Source organism: Onychomys torridus, chromosome 4 (assembly GCF_903995425.1).
Source record: "Onychomys torridus chromosome 4, mOncTor1.1, whole genome shotgun sequence".
In the NCBI taxonomy this organism is placed as follows: Eukaryota; Metazoa; Chordata; class Mammalia; order Rodentia; family Cricetidae; genus Onychomys; species Onychomys torridus.
Window position 1 is genome coordinate 46,074,812 of NC_050446.1, and position 21,566 is coordinate 46,096,377.

Consider the following 21,566-nt stretch of genomic DNA (forward strand, 5'->3'; position numbering starts at 1 on the left):
TTTACTTGTTCAAGTGTATCCTGCTAATCCTAGCTGGTCTGTTTCCTCCTGAGAGAGACACTGAACAGCCAGAGAAGAGCAGCCTCGGTGGCAGCATGTTGTTGGACTTCAGGGTAGGGTGGTGAGTGGACAGGACATTTTTCTTGCTGTCTCCCTAGCACCAGACCATAGGCCTTTCATTTTTATACTGACCAATTGCTCCAGCCAGAGAGTAATTCTTTGATGCTCTGCCAGACAGGGCAGCTGCACGATTTCCTGTTCATCTGTAATCTTATACCCAGTCCTTCATCTCTTGCAGATGACTCACCCCTTCAGCTGTAGTTTATGTCCCTACACTCAAGCCTGCCTGTGGCCAAGGGAAGCAGTAGCTAGTGTTCATCTGGAACTGGACATTGCTGCAGGAGTGGGCTGTGCACCTACAAAATTTACACAGGTTTTCAGCCTGTGTAAGAAGTCCACCTTTGGGCTCATCTGTCCCTCTGCCTCCTCCTTCTAGAAGGACCCTGAGACTTTTGCATCCTAGCCTTCCCAGGAGTCTGTGGTAGGAAAGTGCCTACAGGCTTTGCCTAGCTAACAGATTACATGTCAAATTTCTCTTGTCTTTGAAATCCATTGTCACAAATTTAGCTCACACATTTTTTTCCTGGCATGATTTTGAAATTTTCTTTATTCCCGAGGCAACACGCCTTCTTTGATACCATAAGAAGTGGTATTTAGTGGTATTCTGAAGAAAATGACAAACGTGGATGTTTTTCTAGGATTTCATAGGAATAAGGGACATCAGGCGATACAGGGGCAAGAAATGAATAGTAGAAGTCCTGGAAGACAGTCCTGCTCCACACTGGCAGATCCAGCTGTAGTGTGTGATGACACCAACACCCCGAGTCTTCAGTCTAAGTCCATACACCTGACTGGTACCCTCTACTATTCCGTAGCTCCCCTTTGCCCTCTCCCAGACTGAGAGATTCCAGAACGTGAAAATGCTCCTTTCTCTACCCACAGGATTAGAGGTAAATGGATTTGCTTCCATATAGAAAACAAGTAAAACTTAATCAAGAAATACCAATAGCCTTATGTCCTTTGTTCTTGACCTTGATCTGGTTCCAACAACTGTTGAGTACGGATTACCCAGCAGGCTCAATGCACAAGCAGTTTTCACAAGTCAAAAGCTAGTTCTCTGTCCCAGAAGAGGACTCCATGTCCTCTCACTAAGTCCTGGATGATGACAACAATCAGCTCCCACCCAGAGCAGCACTGGGTAGTAGGTAAGCAGCCGCCTGACCTTGGATTTTCACTTACTCTGACCCTAGCTTCTCTCTTTTCTACATAGACATTTCAAACTGAATTATTACTGAAGGTCACTCGAAATTAGCTTAGATCCCGGTGGATGATGATGTCTGTAAAACATTAATGATTCTCTGTCTAAGTACCACAACCTGCAGCCCTCCTGGACTTGATTCATTATTATCTGTGTGTGAGGGTCTTGAGTCAGGTCAACTGAGGGGGGCTCCGGTGCTGACCAGCTTGTAGTATGCTCCCTTCTGGGCCATTAGTTCTTCATGGGTCCCTTTTTCAACCACCACCCCTTGTGACATGACAGCAATGATGTCTGAGTTCTGGATGGTAGACAAGCGATGGGCAATGACAATACAGGTCCGACCCTCTCTGGCTTTGTCCAGAGCAAGCTGCACAGTCTACAAAAGGAAGATGGAGATTCAATACAAAGACACAGGGTTGTTCCCCATCCACTGCTGTGAGGGTCCATCCCAAATACCACCTGAGCAACAGCTCTGTGCTTAGGGCTAACCCCAAAGACTGAGCACTAAAGGGGAGTAAGCAAATGGCTGCACAGACAATGTATCTATGCTTTATTTGAATTGTAGCCCATGCACTGAGAAAGTTCAGTGAAGCAAGAATGAGCTAAATAGTATGTTATTGTGTAATTTTACAATACTGAATTGTCCAATTTACTAAGATAAAACCAAAGAGCAAGCATGGGGCAGTTAATGGTTTCCTTGGACACTTGAGTGCACTCCAAAATAGAATCTCGATTTTAAAGACTTAGATCATAAACTCTGAATTCATAGTTGTTCTTTTCTCGACTACATGTTCTACTATGGAAACTCCACATGGCTACCACCTCCTTTTAGGTGTTGTATACGGCCTACTTACTCTGTCACATTATTTAAAAACTATAAAATATGTTATGTTTCACAGATTACCTAATTGTTTTAATTAATGTAAGAAAACTATTTGCCTTTGAAAAAATGTCATTTAACTTAAAGTACCTTATAGAACAATTATTTTAAAGTACAGTTCTTTTTAATGGCAGTAGCCCTGTTAGACTGCTATTTATAAATTATGTCTTTTGCTTCCAAAGAAAAATATTGTCAGTTTCTACTACAAATGAATAAGAAACTGAAAATAGTGTTAGTGTCATTTCATGTGTACAAATCTTCCAGAAAAGACTCATCTCTAGTGACCTAAGAGTTTAGAAAACTAACACGTACCTTTTCACTTTCTGTGTCTAGGGCAGATGTGGCTTCATCTAGTAGCAAGATTTTAGGGTCTCGTACAATGGCCCGAGCAATAGCAATGCGCTGTTTCTCCCCTCGAGAGAGTTGAGAGCCCTGGCTCCCAACATTAGTTTCATATTTCTAGAAAATAAAACAAAACAAAACAAAACAAAACAAAACAAAACAAAACAAAACAAACAAAAAACATAGCAAGTTTGAAAACTAGAGGACACAACCATTGTTCCTGTGCTGTTTGGAGCCCACATAAATGACTCTTCTGTGAATTTAAATTTTTTTCTTTTTTTTTTTTTTTCTTTTTTTTTTTGCCGGAGCTGAGGACCAAACCCAGGGCCTTGTGCTGCTAGGCAAGTGCTCTACCACTGAGCTAAATCCCCAACCCCTTATTATTTTTTTTTAAACTTAGAAACAGTGAATGAACGCAATAAAATATAACAAATCTAGCTAGAAATATTAAATATATGAAGTTTGGGCTGGAAAATGAGAGGAGTGATTCCCAAGTCTGCGTTTCTTTAAGGGTTATACTTTTGATCCCTTGCTACGTCCAGCTAAGCAGATTCCACATAGGAGATCTTCTTTGGTTTGAGATTCTCTGATTTCTAGACTTCCATCCAAAGATCTTTTGCAAGATAGGCTAACACCATCGATAGAGAAGCCCTTAAAGGCTTTCTGGTTGACTCCTTCCCTTGGGAAAGCATTCTGGGACACAAGCCTTGGTGGGAAGTTAGACTCGGCTGCTCACTAGCCTTGTGAACACCAACACCTTGTTTAAATGTCTCTGAGCTACAAACTCACCTGCAAAACGCAAGGTTAGTGCCTAGCATATATGTGTGCTGTGAACTTTTTATGAAATTAGGAAAGAAAATATCTAGCTAGATGCCCAGCATGGCTAAGTTAAAAATAGTTAACACTCATATGGTATTTAGTTTGCATCAAGGATTGTGTGGTGACTGTTGCTGGCTGCTACTCTTCTTTGTCTTCTCTTCCTCCTCCTCCTTCTTCCTCCTCCCCCTCTGTAGTTAGTGTTTTCCTGCCTGGCCCAGTCAGGACAAATCTCTCTTACCCGCCAGTCCCACAGTCGCTCAGACCCAACCAAGAAAGCACACAGAGACTTACATTGTTTACAAACTGTATGGTCATGGCAGGCTGCTTGTTATCTATCTTTTTTATCTTAAATTAACCCATTTCTGTTAGTCTATACTTTGCCACATGGCTTGTGGCTTACCAGTGTCTTTACATGTTGCTTTTCATGGCGGCGGCTGGCAGTGTCTCCCTCCAGTCTTCTACTTCCCAGAATTCTCTTCTCTCTTGTCCCGCCTATACTTCCTGCCTGGCCACTGGCCAATCAGAACTTTATTTACACAGAGCAATATCCACAGCACTCCTCCCCCTCCTCTCCCTCCTCTTCCTCCTTCTCCTTCTTCTTTGATAGGGTGTCAAGATCTCACTGTATAGCCCTGGCTGTCCTGGAACTCTCTACATAGAACAGGCTAGCTTCAAACTCACAGACTTCTGCCTCTGCCTCCTAAGTGCTGGGATTAAAGGTGTGCACCACCACAGCTGGATAATTATTCTGAGTACCATTTCATAGTCACAGAAACAATATTATTTTGAATTTATACATTATAAAACTGAGGCGTAGAGAAGCAAGACAATTGCACAAAGACAAATAAGCAATAAACAGCAAATGTGAAGTTAAGTCTTGACTCATCTAGTTTCTGGTCCTCTGGCTTGTCCATTACTCTAGCCTGCCTGCCTGTGTTTCCCTTTCCTTGCCTCCGGAAAAAGTTCAACTAAGTCAGGAGAGACCCGAGAAAAATCATGATTTCTTGCATTTCGTAGGCACAGTACATTTTGTTATCACACTATAAAATGTCTATAAGCACTTTCAAGTAGGAAAATACTGCTTGCTTCAATAAATTTTTTAAAAAATGTTTGCTTTTAGGCACACTAGCAAACACAGGTATTCAAAATGTTCCTTTGCTTTTCAATTTAGGAATTTCAGTATGCTTGCTTGTTAGGCGGCCCAGCCTAGAAGAAGGGCAGGAGCCTAGGACTGGAGAAAACCAGGGAAAGGGCAAGCGAACAAAGGAAGAAGCACACCACAAGTAGACAGTTTACAGATGTAACAGTCCAAGAAGAAAAGGAATCTCCAAGTGGAACTGTAAAAGCTGACATGTGAAAGGCTGTGGCCTAGAACTTAGATGTTACATTTCTTGTATTTGGTTCTTGTAATTAAACAGTCACCAAGAGAGGTACCTAGTGAAGGGAAAACCACATGGTAGAGACTGCCAAGTTCAGCCTCGGCTCTAGGGAAGTAAAGACACCAAGACAGATGCAACTTACCTCACCATCCACATGCTTCCAGTACAGGATGACCATCAACTGCTGACGCGGCTTTCTTTGTGTGGCTGATTTTGGAACCCAGGGTTTCAAGCCTGAGCTCTACCAGTAAGCTATGTCCCTGACCTTTGACCTCTGTGGCCTCATCTTAATATTTTGGGGTTTCTTTGCATTTGGCAGATGGAATAGGCACTATCAGATTGGAAAGGTAGGCATCCCAAATTTTCACACTTAGGTAGTAAATGAGAAAGCTTGTGTGCAAACCCATGTTGAACCTTTGAATTTCTTTCTACCAGGCTACATCATGTTCTATGGGTATTATTTTATATGCAGCAAATTCTACAATATCCATTTCATTTGACATTATAACACTTTCCAGCATGTGGTGATGGAGGGCACTTGTTTTACTTAAAGGACCAAGACAATATAAGACACTGGGAAGTAAATTGTGTTGCCTTTGACCTTCTACCTGAGCCACAATCCTGCTACTTTTTGGGTCTCCTACCTCTCCACAGCACTGTGTTCCTGCATGGGACAATGGACTTGGGGCTCACCTCTGGGAGGGACATAATGAGGTCATGTAGCTGAGCCTGCTTCGCGGCAGCTATGACTCTTTCCATGGAGATTTCTTTGGTGTTGTCCCCATACTTGATGTTGTCCATGATGCTACAGTCGAACAACACTGGCTCCTGGGAAACAATCCCAATGTTTGAACGGAGGAACTGAACATTGACTTTTTTGCTGTCGTGGCCATCTATCATCTGCCAAAAGAGAGGACAACAAAGGACAAGACGTTTCAGCATGCCAGCCATGAGGGAAGTCCCTATGGTGGAGTCGGGAGCTGGACAGCGCACTTGTTCTGTTCAAGAGTGAACACCTGCAGAGACCTGAGGGAAATACATCTCATTGCCTGTGGCCTAGGGGACTTGTTTCTGACAGACATGCTTTCCAAGCTGATACTGATCACTCTACTCTTTTGATGTTATTTTTCCCAAACTTTAGCTCCACAGGCATTATATAAACGAGAAAGGCTCTCAGAATAGCATTTAGTTAAGAAAAAATTCTTATAGTTTGGCATAGCCTAGTCTGTTCAGATATGTACACTTACTGGATTCTGAGGCTTTGGGAGTCTCCTGATAGAGAGAAAGGGGGTAGAGGGTGGGGCCAGGGAGAAAGACAGATGCTATTAGATGACATGAAGATCAAACCTGTGTCCTTGGCTCTATTGACATTATTCTCTGGACAGCTAAGATCAGAAGGAGCATTTTTAAAAGTACTGGGGTATGTTGGGGAAAAAGAAAAAAATCAGCAGAGAGTCTAAGTTAGTTAAATCATGAAAACAGAAATCAGAGCATTTAGAGACACAGAAGTAATAATCACTAGGAGAACTCAAAATATGAAATGGTGAAGAAAGTTGAGTGAAGAAACATAGGGGAATGCTATGTTAAAAAATAATAAATTATAAATCTTTATAATCTGATTGTATCATCTGGTGAGTAGATTACCTGAGAAGAAAAGGGGGGAAAGAGAGGAAGAAGTACTTAGAAGAATAAGCAATAAAGCAGTTCACCAGTGTTTCAACTATCCTTGCCAAGGCTTTGTCAATGTGAGTTTATCTGTTATTAGGCTTAAGCTTCTCGGACCAGGGTTTGTCTTATGTTTTCCACAATTGCTTCTTTGCCTTGCTTACTTATCACTGTACCCCTTGTGCCTCCACCCCCACTTTCCCATCCCCAGCCATTAGTTTCCTGATTAGTCTGCACTTTCTGCTCCATTTTCAGGTAAGTAAATGTCTTTCACATATGCTCATCTCTAGCTTTGCAGTGTGCCCACTTCTCTTTCCTAACTGGTCAGCAGGCCATCTGGAACGGGGAAAATCTGATGTTAGAAGCTGTGGGGCAGAGTCACGTCAACTAGAAAATGATGGAAATAAGAACATCCATGGGGGGTAAGTGTCCAAGACAAACACTATAACCTGGCAAGGTGCAGCCCCAGAGACTGCTTGGGGGCAGATCTTATACAGAAAGTGAAATCCCCCAAAGCATTTATACCACTTACCACCTTTCCCTGATCAGGGTCGTAGAACCGTTCCAACAGCTGAATGCTGGTGCTTTTACCACATCCACTACTGCCAACAAAAGCCAGGGTCTGCCCTGGATCCACAGACACGGAGAGACCATTTAGAACTTGGATATCAGGTCGAGAAGGATATGTAAATTTGCAGTCAATAAAATCAATCTTCCCTTGGAAGTTACCCTGTGAATGAAAGGACTGGAATTACATGTACTCCTGCTGGAGCCTGGAATACGTAAGATGTACCTCCATGTACACAACGGTATGAAACCATGCATTATGAAACAGCAACTCAATGGATGACACTCTAGTCAGGGTAGTGGTTGGTACACAACGGTAATCCCAGAACTCAGAAAGCTAACAGAGGAAGATAGTGAGTTCACTGGAGGCTACATAGGCTACATTCTGCTTCAAAACAAGCAAACGAGGGAACACCACTACAAAATGACATTTTCTTCCAAATGCTGGCAGGTGTAGCATAAAGAGAGACAAGGAAATTAAAGACATTTGACCTCTTAACCTCATTTCTGAACTAAGGGCAGTTCCTTATCACCTATTCCTTTATAGTAAAAAGTGGAAGAGAACAGCAAAGTTAATGCATCAAAGAATCCAGCAATTCTTTGAAATGTTATAACCCAGTTCTTTAAAATAATGAATTAAAAACAAAGTTCTTTGGAGTCTTTGCCACGGGGATGAATATTTTAGTGTGTTTCAAACTGTCCAATAGAAAACTAAGTCACTTCCATTTCCTGGCTATTGTGACTAGTGCCACAGTTAACACAGATGTGAAAGTGTCTCTGTAGTATGTTGACTTCAAGTATATATCCTAGAATGGTATAGCTGAGTCATATGGTAGGTCTATTGTTGCAGAATATTCCTTTATGTTGTGTGAAGATGTGTCACTGTGATTGGTTTAATGAAGAGCTGAATGGCTAGTAGCTTGTCTGGAAGAGGTTAGGCAGGACTTCTGGGGACAGAGAGGTCTCAGGGAAGAAGAAAAGTGGAGTCTCCAGCTTGATGCAGAAGAAACAAGGCATGCAGGAGGAGAGGTAAAAGCATGAGCCATATGACAGCAGTTAGATGAATAGAAATGGGTTAATTCAAGTTATAAGAGCTAGTTAGAAACAAGCCTAAGCTATAGGCTGAGCTTTCATAATTTATAATGCATCTCTGTGTTATGATTTGGGGGTTGGCAGTCCAAAAACTGCCTGCTACAGTCTATTTTCAGTTTTCCATGCTGATTTCCATAGAGGCTGCACAAGTTCACATTCTTATCAGCAGTGAGTAAGGGTTCCTCTTTCCCTACATCCTCACCAGTGTTTGTTATCATTTGTTTTCTTGATGATGGTCATTCTGACTGGGGTTACACAGTCTTTCAAAGCAGCTTTACTTTGCATTCCTCTAATGGCTAGGGATGTCAAACTTTTTTTTCAAGTGTCTTTGTCATTTGTATTTCTTTTTGGGGGGACTGTTGATTCAGCTTCTTAGCCCATTTACTGTTTGGATAATTTGGTTTAGGGAGTTTAATTTTTATAGTTCTTTTTAGATCCTAAATATTAATCCTTTATTTGATGTACACTTGGGAAATTTTTTCTGCCCACTCTGTAGTTCCTTCACTCTGGGATTCTTTCCTTTCATGCAGAAGATTTTCAATTTCATGCAATTCTGTGTTTTAGTTCTTGGATTACTTTGCCAGCTTAGAGATCCATCAACAAATAACTTCATTTAGAGTATATACATAATGGAATTTTACATAGCCCTAAAAAATGAAATCATGACATTCTCAGGAAAGTAGAGGAAACTATAAATCATTTCATTGAACAAAATAAGTCAGATTCAGAGAGATTAACACTGTGGGTTTTTTTTTTTGTTATATGCAAAACCTAAATTTATGGGGGCCAGAGAGATGGCTCAGAGTATAAGAGCATGACTACTCTTCCAGAAGACCTGAATTTGATTCCAGCACTCATGTTGGGTACCTCACTGCTTTTAACTCCAGCTTCAGGAGATCCAATGCCCTCTTCTGGACTCTGTAGGTACTGCACTCATGTGCACAAACCCACATACAGATACACACATATACACATAATTAAAAACAAATAAAATCATATATGTATATGTGGGTGTGTACTTATATGTATCTGTGTGTAGCTCATGAAACTACAAAGGAGAAGGGAAGAAGAGCTCTGAAGGCGGGGTGTGGGGAGAGAGCAATATCATGCATGTTGGAAAGCAGAAGGAGGAACAGTTTAGGTAGAGGAAGAGAACCAACTTAAGGGGGGTTCTGGAAGTAGGAAGTCAGAGAGGGGAACAAATTATCATAAAGTATAATGATGCACATGTATGTAAATACCGTGACAAACCCTATTATTTTATATGATAACATAAAACATTAATTTAAAACACTAGCTGAATTATGAACTCTAGAAATGGGTAAACATTTGCAGAGAATAATTCTATCAAACTAAAGGAAAAATAAGTCACTTGACCAAAAATTTCATAATTTAGCCTAGCTTTCCTGGTGTTTTGCTCTCTTGAACATATGGAGTTCTTTTGTTTTTTGTTTTTTTGTTTTTTTAATGGACAGGGACACCACTCACTATGATATATTGTAGTCCTGAGGTTCTAAAGGACTGAATGATGGGACCACCAGATTGTATACTTTCGGCCTCCAAACTGTGCACTAAATAAACCTCTTTTCTGCTGTGAAAGTCAGGTTGGCCTCAAACTTGCAAACATCCTGCCTTAGCCTTCTGAGCTCAGAAGTACACCAACATGCTCAGCAAACTTCTTCTGTATACATTATACATCCTTGAGTTGTGGTAATGGAAAACAAACTGATAGAATTATGTGTTGTTGTATTATTCAAATGTCAATGTAATATTTGATTTTTCATATCAATTATTTCCTTCCTTTACATTTATAAATCCATTGTGTGCACATTCTGGGTGCATATGGATGAACACAGGCTGCTAAAATTTAGAATCTAAAATGGCATCATCTGACCATCTTCAATGGCTTTTTTGTATACAAACACATGCACACTCATGAACACGCGCACACACACACACACACACACACACACACACACACACACACACACACACACACACACACACACACACATGCATTCCTGCACCTCTTCCAGCCCGGTACTTACCCACTTTTCACCTACTCCACTGTATACACTAATTGGAGGCTTTCGGTCTAGCAGCTGAAAAAAGCGTGCAGCTGATATTTTAGCTTTGGCAAAACTTGGGGTATAAGAGAAGGTTCTTCCAACAGCTGTTGCACTCATCATAATTGAAGAGATCGTCCTGCAACCAAACACCCAGAGAGTAAGAGATGGGGTATGGGTAGTATGAAGGCCTAAGAAGCAAAGGTATTGGGTGCTATGCCCAGGCAGCTTAAGCAAGTCATTGTGGACATGCCTGGTCTTGTGGGGGTTAGAAACATTGGTGGTTTTTAAATTGTGTTCTCTGTAAAAGGGTCAAGGGGTGGACTGAATGGGGTAGGGGGTAAACCTCCAAATCCTAGATCTACCACATTCAACACTTTTTTTGGTGGGGGGTGGTGCTGGGGGGGGAGTGGAGTGGAGGAGACTTTTGAAAATAATTATCTTAGAGAGGAATTTGAAAGATGACCAGGTTAAGTTGGCTTTTCTTCCCATTGTAACATTCCAGGAATCACTGACAGGTGTGTAAAAGATAGTGGCAATGGCAAGCAATGAAAGTACCTATTCTGTGCCGAGCACCCACAGAAGCCGGGCATCAGACAGGGTAAAGACAATGCAATTGCCTGTATCTGTAAGTTTGTCCCAGCCCCTAACTAGATCAACACAGACTTCAGGAATGAGTTAACAAATTAATAACTTAGTTCCTCAAGACAACCATGGTGCTCTCGATTTTCACATGCTGGCCAATAACTTGTTACATACCTCATACAAACGGACAGAAAGAACTCAAGAGTTGCTGTTCCCTGCTCTGGGCTGGTAACTTTAAATTTGCAAGGGTTGAGAGAAGAGACTTTCCTAGTTGATGTGGGTATAGTGGGCTAGCAGGAAAGTACTAGAAGAATGATATCAGGTGAGAGGATCATGCCTTCATGCCTTGCAAACTTAAGATTGTCTCTGCCCTCACTACCCTCCACTATCACACTCACGTGTACTCTTAGGCCCTCCCCTCTGGAAGTAAGCAGACCCTGACTGGAAGAACAAAGACACCCTTCCCTAGCCTACCTTGTCTCCATTCAGAGGAAGAGGCTAGAAATCAGTTGTCTTTGCAATGGAGGAACAGAATTCAAATACAGCCCTTGGGCCCATCTTGTTCCAGGCCTCAAGAGTCAGCTCTAAATATTATTACAACAATTTATCTTATGATTCATCTGCCTATGGTCATCTTTTTTTTTCATTCCTCCAGTTTAAATGTGGATTTCAATTTCTCAAATCCTTAAACCTAGGCTTCATTGCATGAGTTTTTGTTTGTTTGTTTTGTTTTATTTTGTTTTGCCAAAGAGACCTCAGTAAAGGAAATATGGAGAGACTTGAACATGCTCATAGTGTAGGTAGGACATGCTTCTTCTGTTGAATATGAACCTCTAAGATAATTCATGAAGGAAATGAGCTTGATTGCTACCAAGGCCTCCTGGAGACAGACAGACACACAGAAGTCTGTGAGGCAGCCAAGTCCAGAAGAGCTAGCTCACACCCTGTAGAACTTTGAAAGAGAACAAACCCAGCTGCTTTTAGGGAATGGTTTGCTGGGCAGCAAGGAAGTTAAGTGACAGATCCAGGCAAGTCCCGCTGGAGTGTCACTCTCATAGGGCCATGTGGGATATACCTCACCTGAAAACAAAGCTGAAATGCAGTCCTTCCTCAGCAATTAGATAACTTCCATATCTATAGCCAAAAGAACTTGCAAAAAATGATATGGCCTGCGAAAAGGCAAAGCAGAGTCCATAGATGTTCGCTTTCCTGACAGCTGTTTTGTATGACTTTTCCAGCTCAGCTTCAAACGCTTTGATAAACCTCCTCTCCACGCCAATGCCCGCAACAGTGCGGATACTGCTGAGGGCTTCGCTGGTGATCTGAAAAGCAAAGAGTCCAAGGAATCACAAAGAAGGAATATCTCTTTTCATGACATTTCAGTCATTGCCCAGATTAGATTGGTCACAAATGGCAGAAAGTAGCTCAGAGAAGTTACTAGGGGTCAACTCAACTGGACCATGGGGTCATCTGTCACTTACACCCAGTCTCTACTTAGTTCTAGCATGACTTTATTGCCTCCACTTACAAGGTCTCCCATGCTTGTCCTGCACAAGCTTTAAATTTTCTCTGCTAATTCATCTGAAATGTCTAAAAGCCTGTCTTTGAATGTCTTCTGGAACAATACATTCACTTAATACAAACCTAAGTTACTAGAGACCACTTTCTAAAAAGTGACTGTCAATCAAACCATACTCTTTAAAAACAGCTAACTGAATATTACTAAAGTTAAATATAAGCTACTCTGCAGTCTACATGGTGAGCACATGTTTAAATGCAATTTAAGGGCCACTCTCAATGAACTGGGGTCTCCCTCACTGGAGATGCTGTTTTCTACACTGACATCTAAATGCTTTTGTCTCCTTGGACAGCATCGTATTCTCTGTCTCAAAAGAGATAGAGTGTATTCAGGAGTGAGTTAACGAAGCATGAGTGTGTGGCTCAGGCCTGGTAGTAAAAGCCCAGAACACCAATGCTTGGAGGCTAAGGTAGGAGGATCCTAAGTTCAAGACCTGCTTGGGCTCCAGTGGGAATTTAAGGCCTTCTTGGCAACCTGACAAGACACTGTCTCAAATAATATATGTCTACATATATTATAGATATATGATATGTATATATTATAGATAGATAGATATAAAAATTAAAAAGATAGTAAATCATCTTTCCACTCTCTTCCCTCCACACAGTCTCCATTTCTCTGTTTCTCTCTCTCTCTCTCTCTCTCTCTCTCTCTCCCTCTCTCCCAATAAAACTCTAAAAAGGTAAAACAAACCAAAAAAAGATAGTAAATAAAAGGATTGGGGTATAGCTCCATTCTAAAGTGCTTACTTTGCATAGTAAGCTCTAGCCCCATGCTCAGGCTCTAGTATCAGTGAAAAAAAAGGAATGCATGTTATCTGTGACTGATTGATTCCTCAGTCCCTGTCTTCCTCCCTCCTTCCCTTCTTCCTTTCCAGTGTGTTATTGTTGTTTGAAACAGTGTCTCTAGTAACCAGACTGAATTGTAACTTACTGTGTGGCTGAGGATAGCTTTGAACTTCTGATCCTTTTGTCTCCACTCCTAAGTTCTGGAATCATTACAGGCTGTGTTATCATGCCCAGCACATGTGGTTTTTATTTTTCAATTGACAAATGCTTGTGCCATCACCCTTTCATTTATTCCTTGTGTTCAGATATTAATTAGAATAATTCAAATACCTAAAACCAGAATGTACTTGAATTCTACTCTGTAGCTTATGATTGTATTTGAGAAAGACATTTGCCACTAGTCTAGCAAATGCTAAAGTTAAAAGTATATGTCTTCTGTGTGGATTGCAAGACTCAGGGTAATGCTATGGGATAATGCTTTTGTATACTGGTTTAATAAAACACAGATTGGCCAGTAGCCAGGCAGGAGTATAGGTGGGATAAACAGACAAGGAGAATTCTGGGAAGAGGAAGGCTGAGCCAGGAGATGCCAGCCTGCCGTCCAGGGAGCAGCATGTGATGGCACACAGGTAAAGCCACAGAAAATGTGGCAACATATAGATTAGCAGAAATGGGCTGAGTTTAAGTGTAAGAGCTAGTCAGTAGTAAGCCTAAGCTAATGGCCAAGCAATTTTAATTAATGTAAGCCTCTGTGTGTTTACTTGGGTCTGAGCGGCTACAGGACCAGGCGGGACACAGGAAAACTTTATCTACAGGGTAACCATTAAGCTAAGAAAACAACAACAACAACAACAACAACTCTAATAGAACTGTCCACCTCTGCAAGTGAGAATACAGACAATGTAGAACAACTAACTTAGAAGAATCAGACATATAGGCTTCTATGCTTACCATACTTTCTCCTTTCCTGATCAAGCTTATGTGTCAAGCCTTGTTGTCATCGCTTTTAGGCAGAGGCACATGTGTTTCTTTGTACATATTATTTCCCATGGTTTACTTGACAACCACTCAGCCATAAGTAGGAAAATTAAGTCCATAAGATTACCTGGCCAGCCTTCTCCAGAGCTTGCTTGTCTTGAGATGCAAATCCTGTCAACATTTTCGTTTGCAAGGCTCCTGATAAAGCCAAGAAGGGGAAGAAGCATGATATGGCCAGACTGAGCTTCCAGCTAAAGAGGAAGGCAATGATCACAGCCACAATGATGTTAGTGAAGGAATTGACCATTGTCCCAATTTGAGAGCCAGCAGCCTGCAAATCAAAAGCAACCAGCCCAACTCAGATATGGTCTCATTTACCAGACACTATGATGTGACAAGCTATTTTATACCAAAAGATAGATTTTTTATTGTGATACAATATATATGACAATATTTAGCTTTTTAGACATTCATAAGTGTATAACTCTGGGATATAAAAACAAAACAAACAAACAACTTCCCCAACAAAAACAAACAAACAAAAACCACAATGGTATGTGGCCATCACATCCATACTCAATCTTTCTCATCCTTTCCATCTTTAGAGCTCTTTACCTATCAAATGATTACTTCACCTTCCTCCCCTGAGCCACTGGTAATTGTGATTGTACTCTCTGTCTGTATGAATTGTCTATTTTAGGTACCTCATATGATGGGGTTATATAATACTTATACAAGACTCATCTACATTGTGCTACATATTACAATTTCATTCCTGTTGAAGGTATAAACATTTGGTTCATGTATAGACAACATTTTGTTTATCTATTCATCCACCAATGAGATGTTGAGTCATTTTAACTGTTGTGAATAATAATTTTGAAAAATGGTCATCAAAAATTCTGAAAATGAAGAGCCCATAAGTTAAATTAAAATATGGTTGGAAATTTACCAACAGACTACACCAAGTAGAAGAAAGAATATCAAAGATTGAGTAAAGGTTCTCTTAAAATATCATATTCAAACAAAAACAAGGAAAAAAAGAAAATGAAGAGAGACAAGCTTAACAAAAGATGTTTAATGGAGTTTTATATCCAGAAGTAGAAGAAAGAAAATTAGCCAGACAGCATATAAAAATATAAGCTGTGTTTGAAGAGTGATATCCCTTTAATCACAGAACTAGGGAGACAGAGGCAAGCAGATCTCTATGAGTTCAAGGCCAGCCTGGCCTATATAGTGAGTTCCAGGACAGCCAGAACTACATAGTAAGCTGTTAGGATTCTGCTACCACTCCAGCTTCGTGACCACACATGAGCAGTTCAGGAGCTAAGCAAGGAGTCTTGTATCTTATGTCATCAGTGTGCGCTGGTGATTATGTGCACGTGGTATGGTCACACAATCAGCACATGCATGATGTAGCTCTGTAAGCCTGCCTGCACATGTCCATGGGAACCCTGAAAAAGCTGGACACAGACTACTCCCCGCCCCCTTCTCTGTTCCCTCTTCCCTCACTATCTCTCTGTCTCGCTCTCTTTGCTCTCTACACATGTGTCTCCTCCAGGCCTGGTTCTTCTACCCCCCTCCCAATAAAACTCTGATACTGGGTTTTGTGTGGCTTGTGACTTTTACATGTGGTAACCAGCTTAACATAAACTCCTGTCTTGAAAATACAAACAAACAAACAAAAAGATCTATTATAGAAAACAACTATGGAAAACAGCTGAAAGTTTAAAAAAAAAAAAAAAAAAACAAAAAACAAAAAACTAAACTAAAAATGGCAGTTGTGAGGGTTCTGTTCTTAATTGCATCATCTGCCTGGGACCGAGGGCCAGCCTAAAAAGCGGTTGGGCCCTCTTTGTGTCTCCCCTTCTCTCCTTCTGCTCCCTTCCCTCTGTGTGGTCTCTCTGTCTCTCTGTCTCTCCTTCTCTGTCTCTTTCTCTCTCCCTCTCTCCCTCTCTCTCTCAATAGAGCTCTAGAAAGTTAACCATGGCTCGTGACTTTCCTCCAGCATGCTCCTCCGCCAGCATGGCCACTGCAGGCGGCAGCCAGCCACCAGCAACGCTGATTTAACCAACATTTGGTGATACACCAACCAAGGACCTGCTGACTGCTGCCGCTTACTGCCTCCTCCCCTTTCCAGCAAGACTGGGAGCGAGCACGTCCCTCGACTCTGCTGGACCCCTATACAGCTACCGTCATGATTCTTCACAGTGAGTCTGCAGCTGTAGTCTGAGCTATATTCTTTGCGACGGACACCCCAGGGTTTGTCCTCGGGCTGTGCTGGCAACAGCAGGCACATTTTCACTCCTGATGAGGAGAAAAATATCCCCTCGGGTCTACCAGTTAGACCAACTGAAGCGCAGTCGCAGCTCTCCCATCCCTTGACAAAGAGGATGGCGGATTTGAGCTGAATTTTAGATCTTTCTCCACTCTGGGGATGCCCGTGTTGAAGTCTGATCTCAGTTTGTTATTTTAATTTTTTAGTTTTCATTTTTTATTTTTTTTCTCAGCTACAGCCATGGGACAAAGGGGCAGATACCACCCATGGAGTGGGTGCTGATAAATCTGGCCACTTAACAGCATTGTGGGAACTTCTGCCAGCAAATGGTCAAAAGCCATAGAACAAAGAGGCGGGTACCAGTAAATCTGGCTGCATAACAGAGTCTCGGGAACTTCTGCCAGCAAACGGGCAAATAAAAAGTTACTTTATCTCCAAGCTTTCTGCTAAAGCTCTAAACCCTTCTCCTTCCCCCACTTCTGCATCTACCACATGCAACCTTCTCTGTCTGACTTCCGCAGGCAGTGGGCAGGCTCAAATGGGAGAGCTTGGGTGGCTTCTAAGACTCTTGCCCTAACTCACCTTAACTCCACCCACTCATTTTCAACTGCCTTAAGAAATACAGACAGGTCTAAAAGTGGCTAAGATCCAAACAATTAAGTTTACAGTAGTCAGGGTGGCCCCTAAGCCAAAAATTCAGCTTATACCCTCAGAAAAGTCCTCCAAAAGGATTGGTTTACAGTCTGCCTCCTGGCAGATCTTCCAAAAGCTGTCCTTAAGCCAACAATCATTAGAAAGAAAAAAAAATCCAGGACACGAAGTAAAATCTGTCTCTTGTTCCCCAGACCTCCCCGACTAAAACTTAAGCATCTGGAGAGCAAGGCTCCTGACCCCACAGGCAAAAGAGTCATCTGTGGCATTTAAGGTGTGCCAGGGAAGAGATAAAAGCTCGCAAACAAAATTGCCAAGTGCTGGCACTTGCTGATTCCCAAAAGCTGTTGGGTCCCTGTTTTAAGTGAGAAAAAGGCCACGGGCTAGTGAATGCCCTGCCAGACCATCAACAACCTTGTTAAAGGTGCTTGCCTAGAAAGACAACCAGTCAGCTGACTGCCCCCAGGCACCAAGACACATGGGTACACCAAGTTAATACCTCCAGCAGACCTAGGCTTGTCTACAGACATGGCAGGGAACTCAGAACACAGCAGGGAAGCGATCCGTTTCTTTCCTTCTGGACACCAGAGCCACTGACTCAGTCCTGGGAGTTTTGGGATGTCACTTCTTCTTTCTATTGTTGGGTACAGAGGATGGCCTTATTTACCTCACCAGATTTAATTGTACTTTCAGAGTTACTTAATGAGAAAGATTTCCAACTAAGATAAGAGCTCATTGTCTCACCTCAAAGTAACTGCCTGTGTTTCTCATGTGCTTACAGACAGGGCCATGATCTTTGCCTTGTCCCTAATTCAAAAAATAAGTTCTCATGTACCACAAGCTTTTCTCTTCCCAGTTCCCTGTTCTAACTCACTGTTCAGCCAATGATACAGGACCACCACAGAACCGGAGTCCAAAGATCATCAAGTAAGAAACTGTAACAGCTAAAAGGTATTTACACCCCCAGACCCAAAAGTGTCTGGGTGCTACAAAAAGACTTTAATGTAAACATCTATTACTATGAGATACTTTTAACAATTGATCACTTGTCTCCTGGATGCCAAACTAGTAAAGGAAACAGGTGCTTTAAAATAATCTGTCTCTGATAAAGCTTAACATGTTTCAAAATCCATCTGGACAGGCCGGATCTACCAACATAAAATAATAACGATTGTTTTCTCTCTAAGCTTTTTTCTATGTCACCAGCATCTTGTCAGACAAGGTTCCCAGCCACAGACAAGAGGGATACATGTCTCCAGAACAAACGGATGGCAGATAGTATCCCATGATGCCTGTCTACCTCAGAAGACTCCCCTTCTCCATTCCCCCAAGAGCCAGCCAACCGACATCCAAAAAATCAGCTGGAAACAGTTTTTGAGAGGAACAACGCCCCCTATTCCCATCTACCTGCTTTTTTTTATATAATAAGTGAAAGTCTGGGATGTAAGGGTTCTGTCCTTAATTGTGTCATCAGCCTGGGACCACAAGGCCAGCCTAAAAAGCAGGTGGGCCCTCTGTGTGTCTCCCCTTCTCTCCTTCTGCTCCCTTCCCTCTGTGTGGTCTCTCTCTCTCTCTCTCTCTCTCTCTCTCTCTCTCTCTCTCTCTCTCCCTCTCTCCCTCTCTCCTTCTTTCCCTTTCTCTCCCTCTCTCCCTCTCTCCCTCTCTCTCTCAATAAAGCTCTAGAAAGGTAACCATGGCTCATGGCTTTCCTCCAGCATGCTCCTCCACCGGCATGGCCACCTCGGGTGGCGACCAACCACAAGCAGTGCTGATTTAACCAACAGCAGGGTCACAGGATCCAGTCATCATGCTTGGGTATGTATCTAAATCTGCATGCATGTCTATGCTTACTGAAGAATTAGTCACCATAGTTAAAATGTGGTATTAGATTAGGTTATCGGTAGACCTACAGATAAATAAAGTATGGTATATACATGAAACAGAATATTATTCACACATATAGAAGAATAAAATCCTGTCATCTGCAGCAAAAACAGTTGGAGCTACAGCATCATGCTAAGTGAAATAAGCCAGACATCAGATGCACTTGCATGTTCTTTCTCATACGTGGAAGCTAAGAAAGGTGTGTTGCTGCAAGCTGCAGGAAAATATAATGGAGTCCAGCTGCTCTGACAAAAGCTTCTACTTGGAAAGGTCAAGGACTGTTCTGAAGGTCAAGCCATGGCTTAAGGAGTCTTGGTAATATTTTGGCTTTTGTGTATATATTAGGTGGTTTCTGCAAGGATTTTCTTGTATGCTGTGTATGCTTCCAAGAACTCCTAAGAGCACATTTATTTGAAATTCTTCTCTAGCATCCTAGGCATAGCTTTGTTTCTTGTGCAGATGAGCTCAGACCCTCCTTTCTTTCACAGTCCAAGTGGCATTCCAGAACAATTGACTCAGAACAAAAGGGTTTTCTTTCTTTTTTTTTTTTATTATTATGTGTTTTAATTTTATACATCAGCCATGGGTTCCCCTGTCCTCCCCCATCCCACCCCCACAAAAGGGTTTTTTGCATGCCAGGTGCAATGTAGCTTTGAGGCAGACTTCCTAGCTCCAAACAGAGTTATCCCATATATATGCCAATAAATGGCGGCATAGGAAAATAAAGGCAGTTTTATTTTAGTGACTTATAGACTCTTACCTAACCACCTGTAAGATTGTAGTTTGAGCACATTTATGATAAACTTGTAATATTTCACATAAACACTTATAAGAATATATTTTTAGCACATAAATTCCCTTTCTGATTTTTCCAGGCCTTACCTGACCCACCTCTTCTGTTCACTCCCCTTTTGGGTTGCAAATGAAGCTGGCTATCCTGGCTGTTGTGGGGATCTTGGAAGTTTTGCTTTGAATGAGTAAGAGTCAGGCTGCTGGTAGCGGGAGACTGGTTCCAGAAGAGGAAGGGGAAGGAACCAAGGTGGAGAAGAACCAGAATGAAGATGAGGACAGAGACAAAATTAGAGTTATGAGAAAACAGGAGGAGAAGGGACAGAGAGGAGCTGAGTATAAGAACAAGGGGAAAAAAAGCTGTGTGGAGAGAAAACTGACTCAGAAAAATAAAGCATATGAACTAAAGGGTTGGGCATTTAGCTCAGTGGTAGAGTGCTTGCCTAGCAAGCACAAGGCCCTGGGTTCGATCCTCAGCTCAAAAAAAAAAAAAAAAAAAGAGTTTCATGTACATAGATTCACTTAATATCATCAAAGATTAGATTATCAGCTGGTCGTAGATTCTTCTCAGATCCTGGGAGAGGGCTATCAAGGGACTGGACCTTCTGTAGTCCCTGTTAGTGTGTGTGCATACACATATGCATATGCACACACACAATTTGCATTGCAAAGGAATGGGAAAGTTGTTGAGGGTTGTGAGTGATGGGAGATGAAAGGTGAAGGATTAATCAGTGCTTGATACATGCATAGGAATCCCATTGATTTGTACAATTAATGTGTGTTCAAAAGTAACAATGAAAGTGATCATTCATTAAAATTATGTATTACATTGTTTTAAAACTCCCTTGTAGAAGAATGTCTGAATGAAAATATGCTCCTAGTAGAATTTTTTAGGGGATGCCAGGCTGTGCCTTTAATCCCAGCACTTGGGAGGCAGAGGCAGGCGGATCTCTGTGAGTTCGAGGCCAGCCTGGGCTACCAAGTGAGTTCCAGGAAAGGCGCAAAGCTACACAGAGAAACCCTGTCTCGAAAAACCAAAAAAATAATAATAGTAATTTTTTAGGGGAATAAAGAAAGGCAGAAACAACCTGTGTAGAGTGCTTCTAGGTCTACAGAAAACATGCCTGTGTATAAAAGATAAGAAAATCAAAAGTGATGTGTTTCTAGGAACCTTGCTTTAAGATGATTCCAGGGTCACTGAAACACAACATTTGTGTATTTTGGTTGACCTGGCTAGGAGTTGAGGCATTACCACAGACAGCACTCCTAATACAGGAAGGTTGTTTTGTTTTGTTTTGTTTTGTTTTTCTCCCAAGCTTCACAAATCATGCTCATTTTCTTCTCATTTAGAAAGTGGGTAGAGATTTGGGAGGTAAATTTGGCTCTCATCACTTTAATCCCAAGCCCTGGCTTTATAAAGGTCCAGACCGATCTTACTCAGGTGTGTTACTCTTAACAAGGTTGTGAGATTTAGAGAAACTACAGCTTTGTCTCAGTGGGTCCCTGGATCAGAAATATTGCTCTTTGAAGTATGTGTGTGTGTGTGTGTGTGTGTGTGTGTGTGTGTGTGTGTGTGTGTGTGAGAGAGAGAGAGAGAGAGAGAGAGAGAGAGAGAGAGAGAGAGAGAGAGAGTCTAGATAGCAACTGCCTCTTCTTTCCCCATTTCCCAAGGGGGATTTTTCTAAAACAACATCACTCTGGTGCTCAAGTGAAGACATAGCCATACACCTTTTCCTTCCACTTTCCTTCCACTTCTAGGGGGCGCACTTGAGTTTGGTGAAATCTGCTTCTGGGTCTTAGAAATGTCCAAGAAAACGTCTCAGCAGCTAGACTCAGAAGATGAAATCCCAAATCCTAGCATACTGATGTGTGCTGGAACACTGATTCTAGGCACTGCCTAAGGGAC

General features: G+C 41.8%; 1 protein-coding gene across 2 annotated transcripts in view; it reads right to left on the minus strand.

Moving 5' to 3' along the window:
- Window positions 1–758: 758 nt before the first annotated feature.
- Window positions 759–21,566, minus strand: part of Abcb11 (ATP binding cassette subfamily B member 11) — an 86,834-nt gene continuing 66,026 nt past the window's right edge. Inside the window, exons 22-28 of one of the 2 annotated variants that reach the window (XM_036185502.1) lie at window positions 14,186–14,389; window positions 11,794–12,035; window positions 10,111–10,267; window positions 6,936–7,133; window positions 5,432–5,638; window positions 2,511–2,657; window positions 759–1,694 (exon numbers count right to left, since the gene is read on the minus strand). In XM_036185502.1, coding sequence (XP_036041395.1) covers window positions 1,494–1,694; window positions 2,511–2,657; window positions 5,432–5,638; window positions 6,936–7,133; window positions 10,111–10,267; window positions 11,794–12,035; window positions 14,186–14,389 — 1,356 coding nt within the window. In that variant the 3' untranslated portion in view covers window positions 759–1,493. The remainder of the gene's footprint in view (window positions 1,695–2,510; window positions 2,658–5,431; window positions 5,639–6,935; window positions 7,134–10,110; window positions 10,268–11,793; window positions 12,036–14,185; window positions 14,390–21,566) is intronic. The other variant, XM_036185503.1, reaches the window with a different exon arrangement.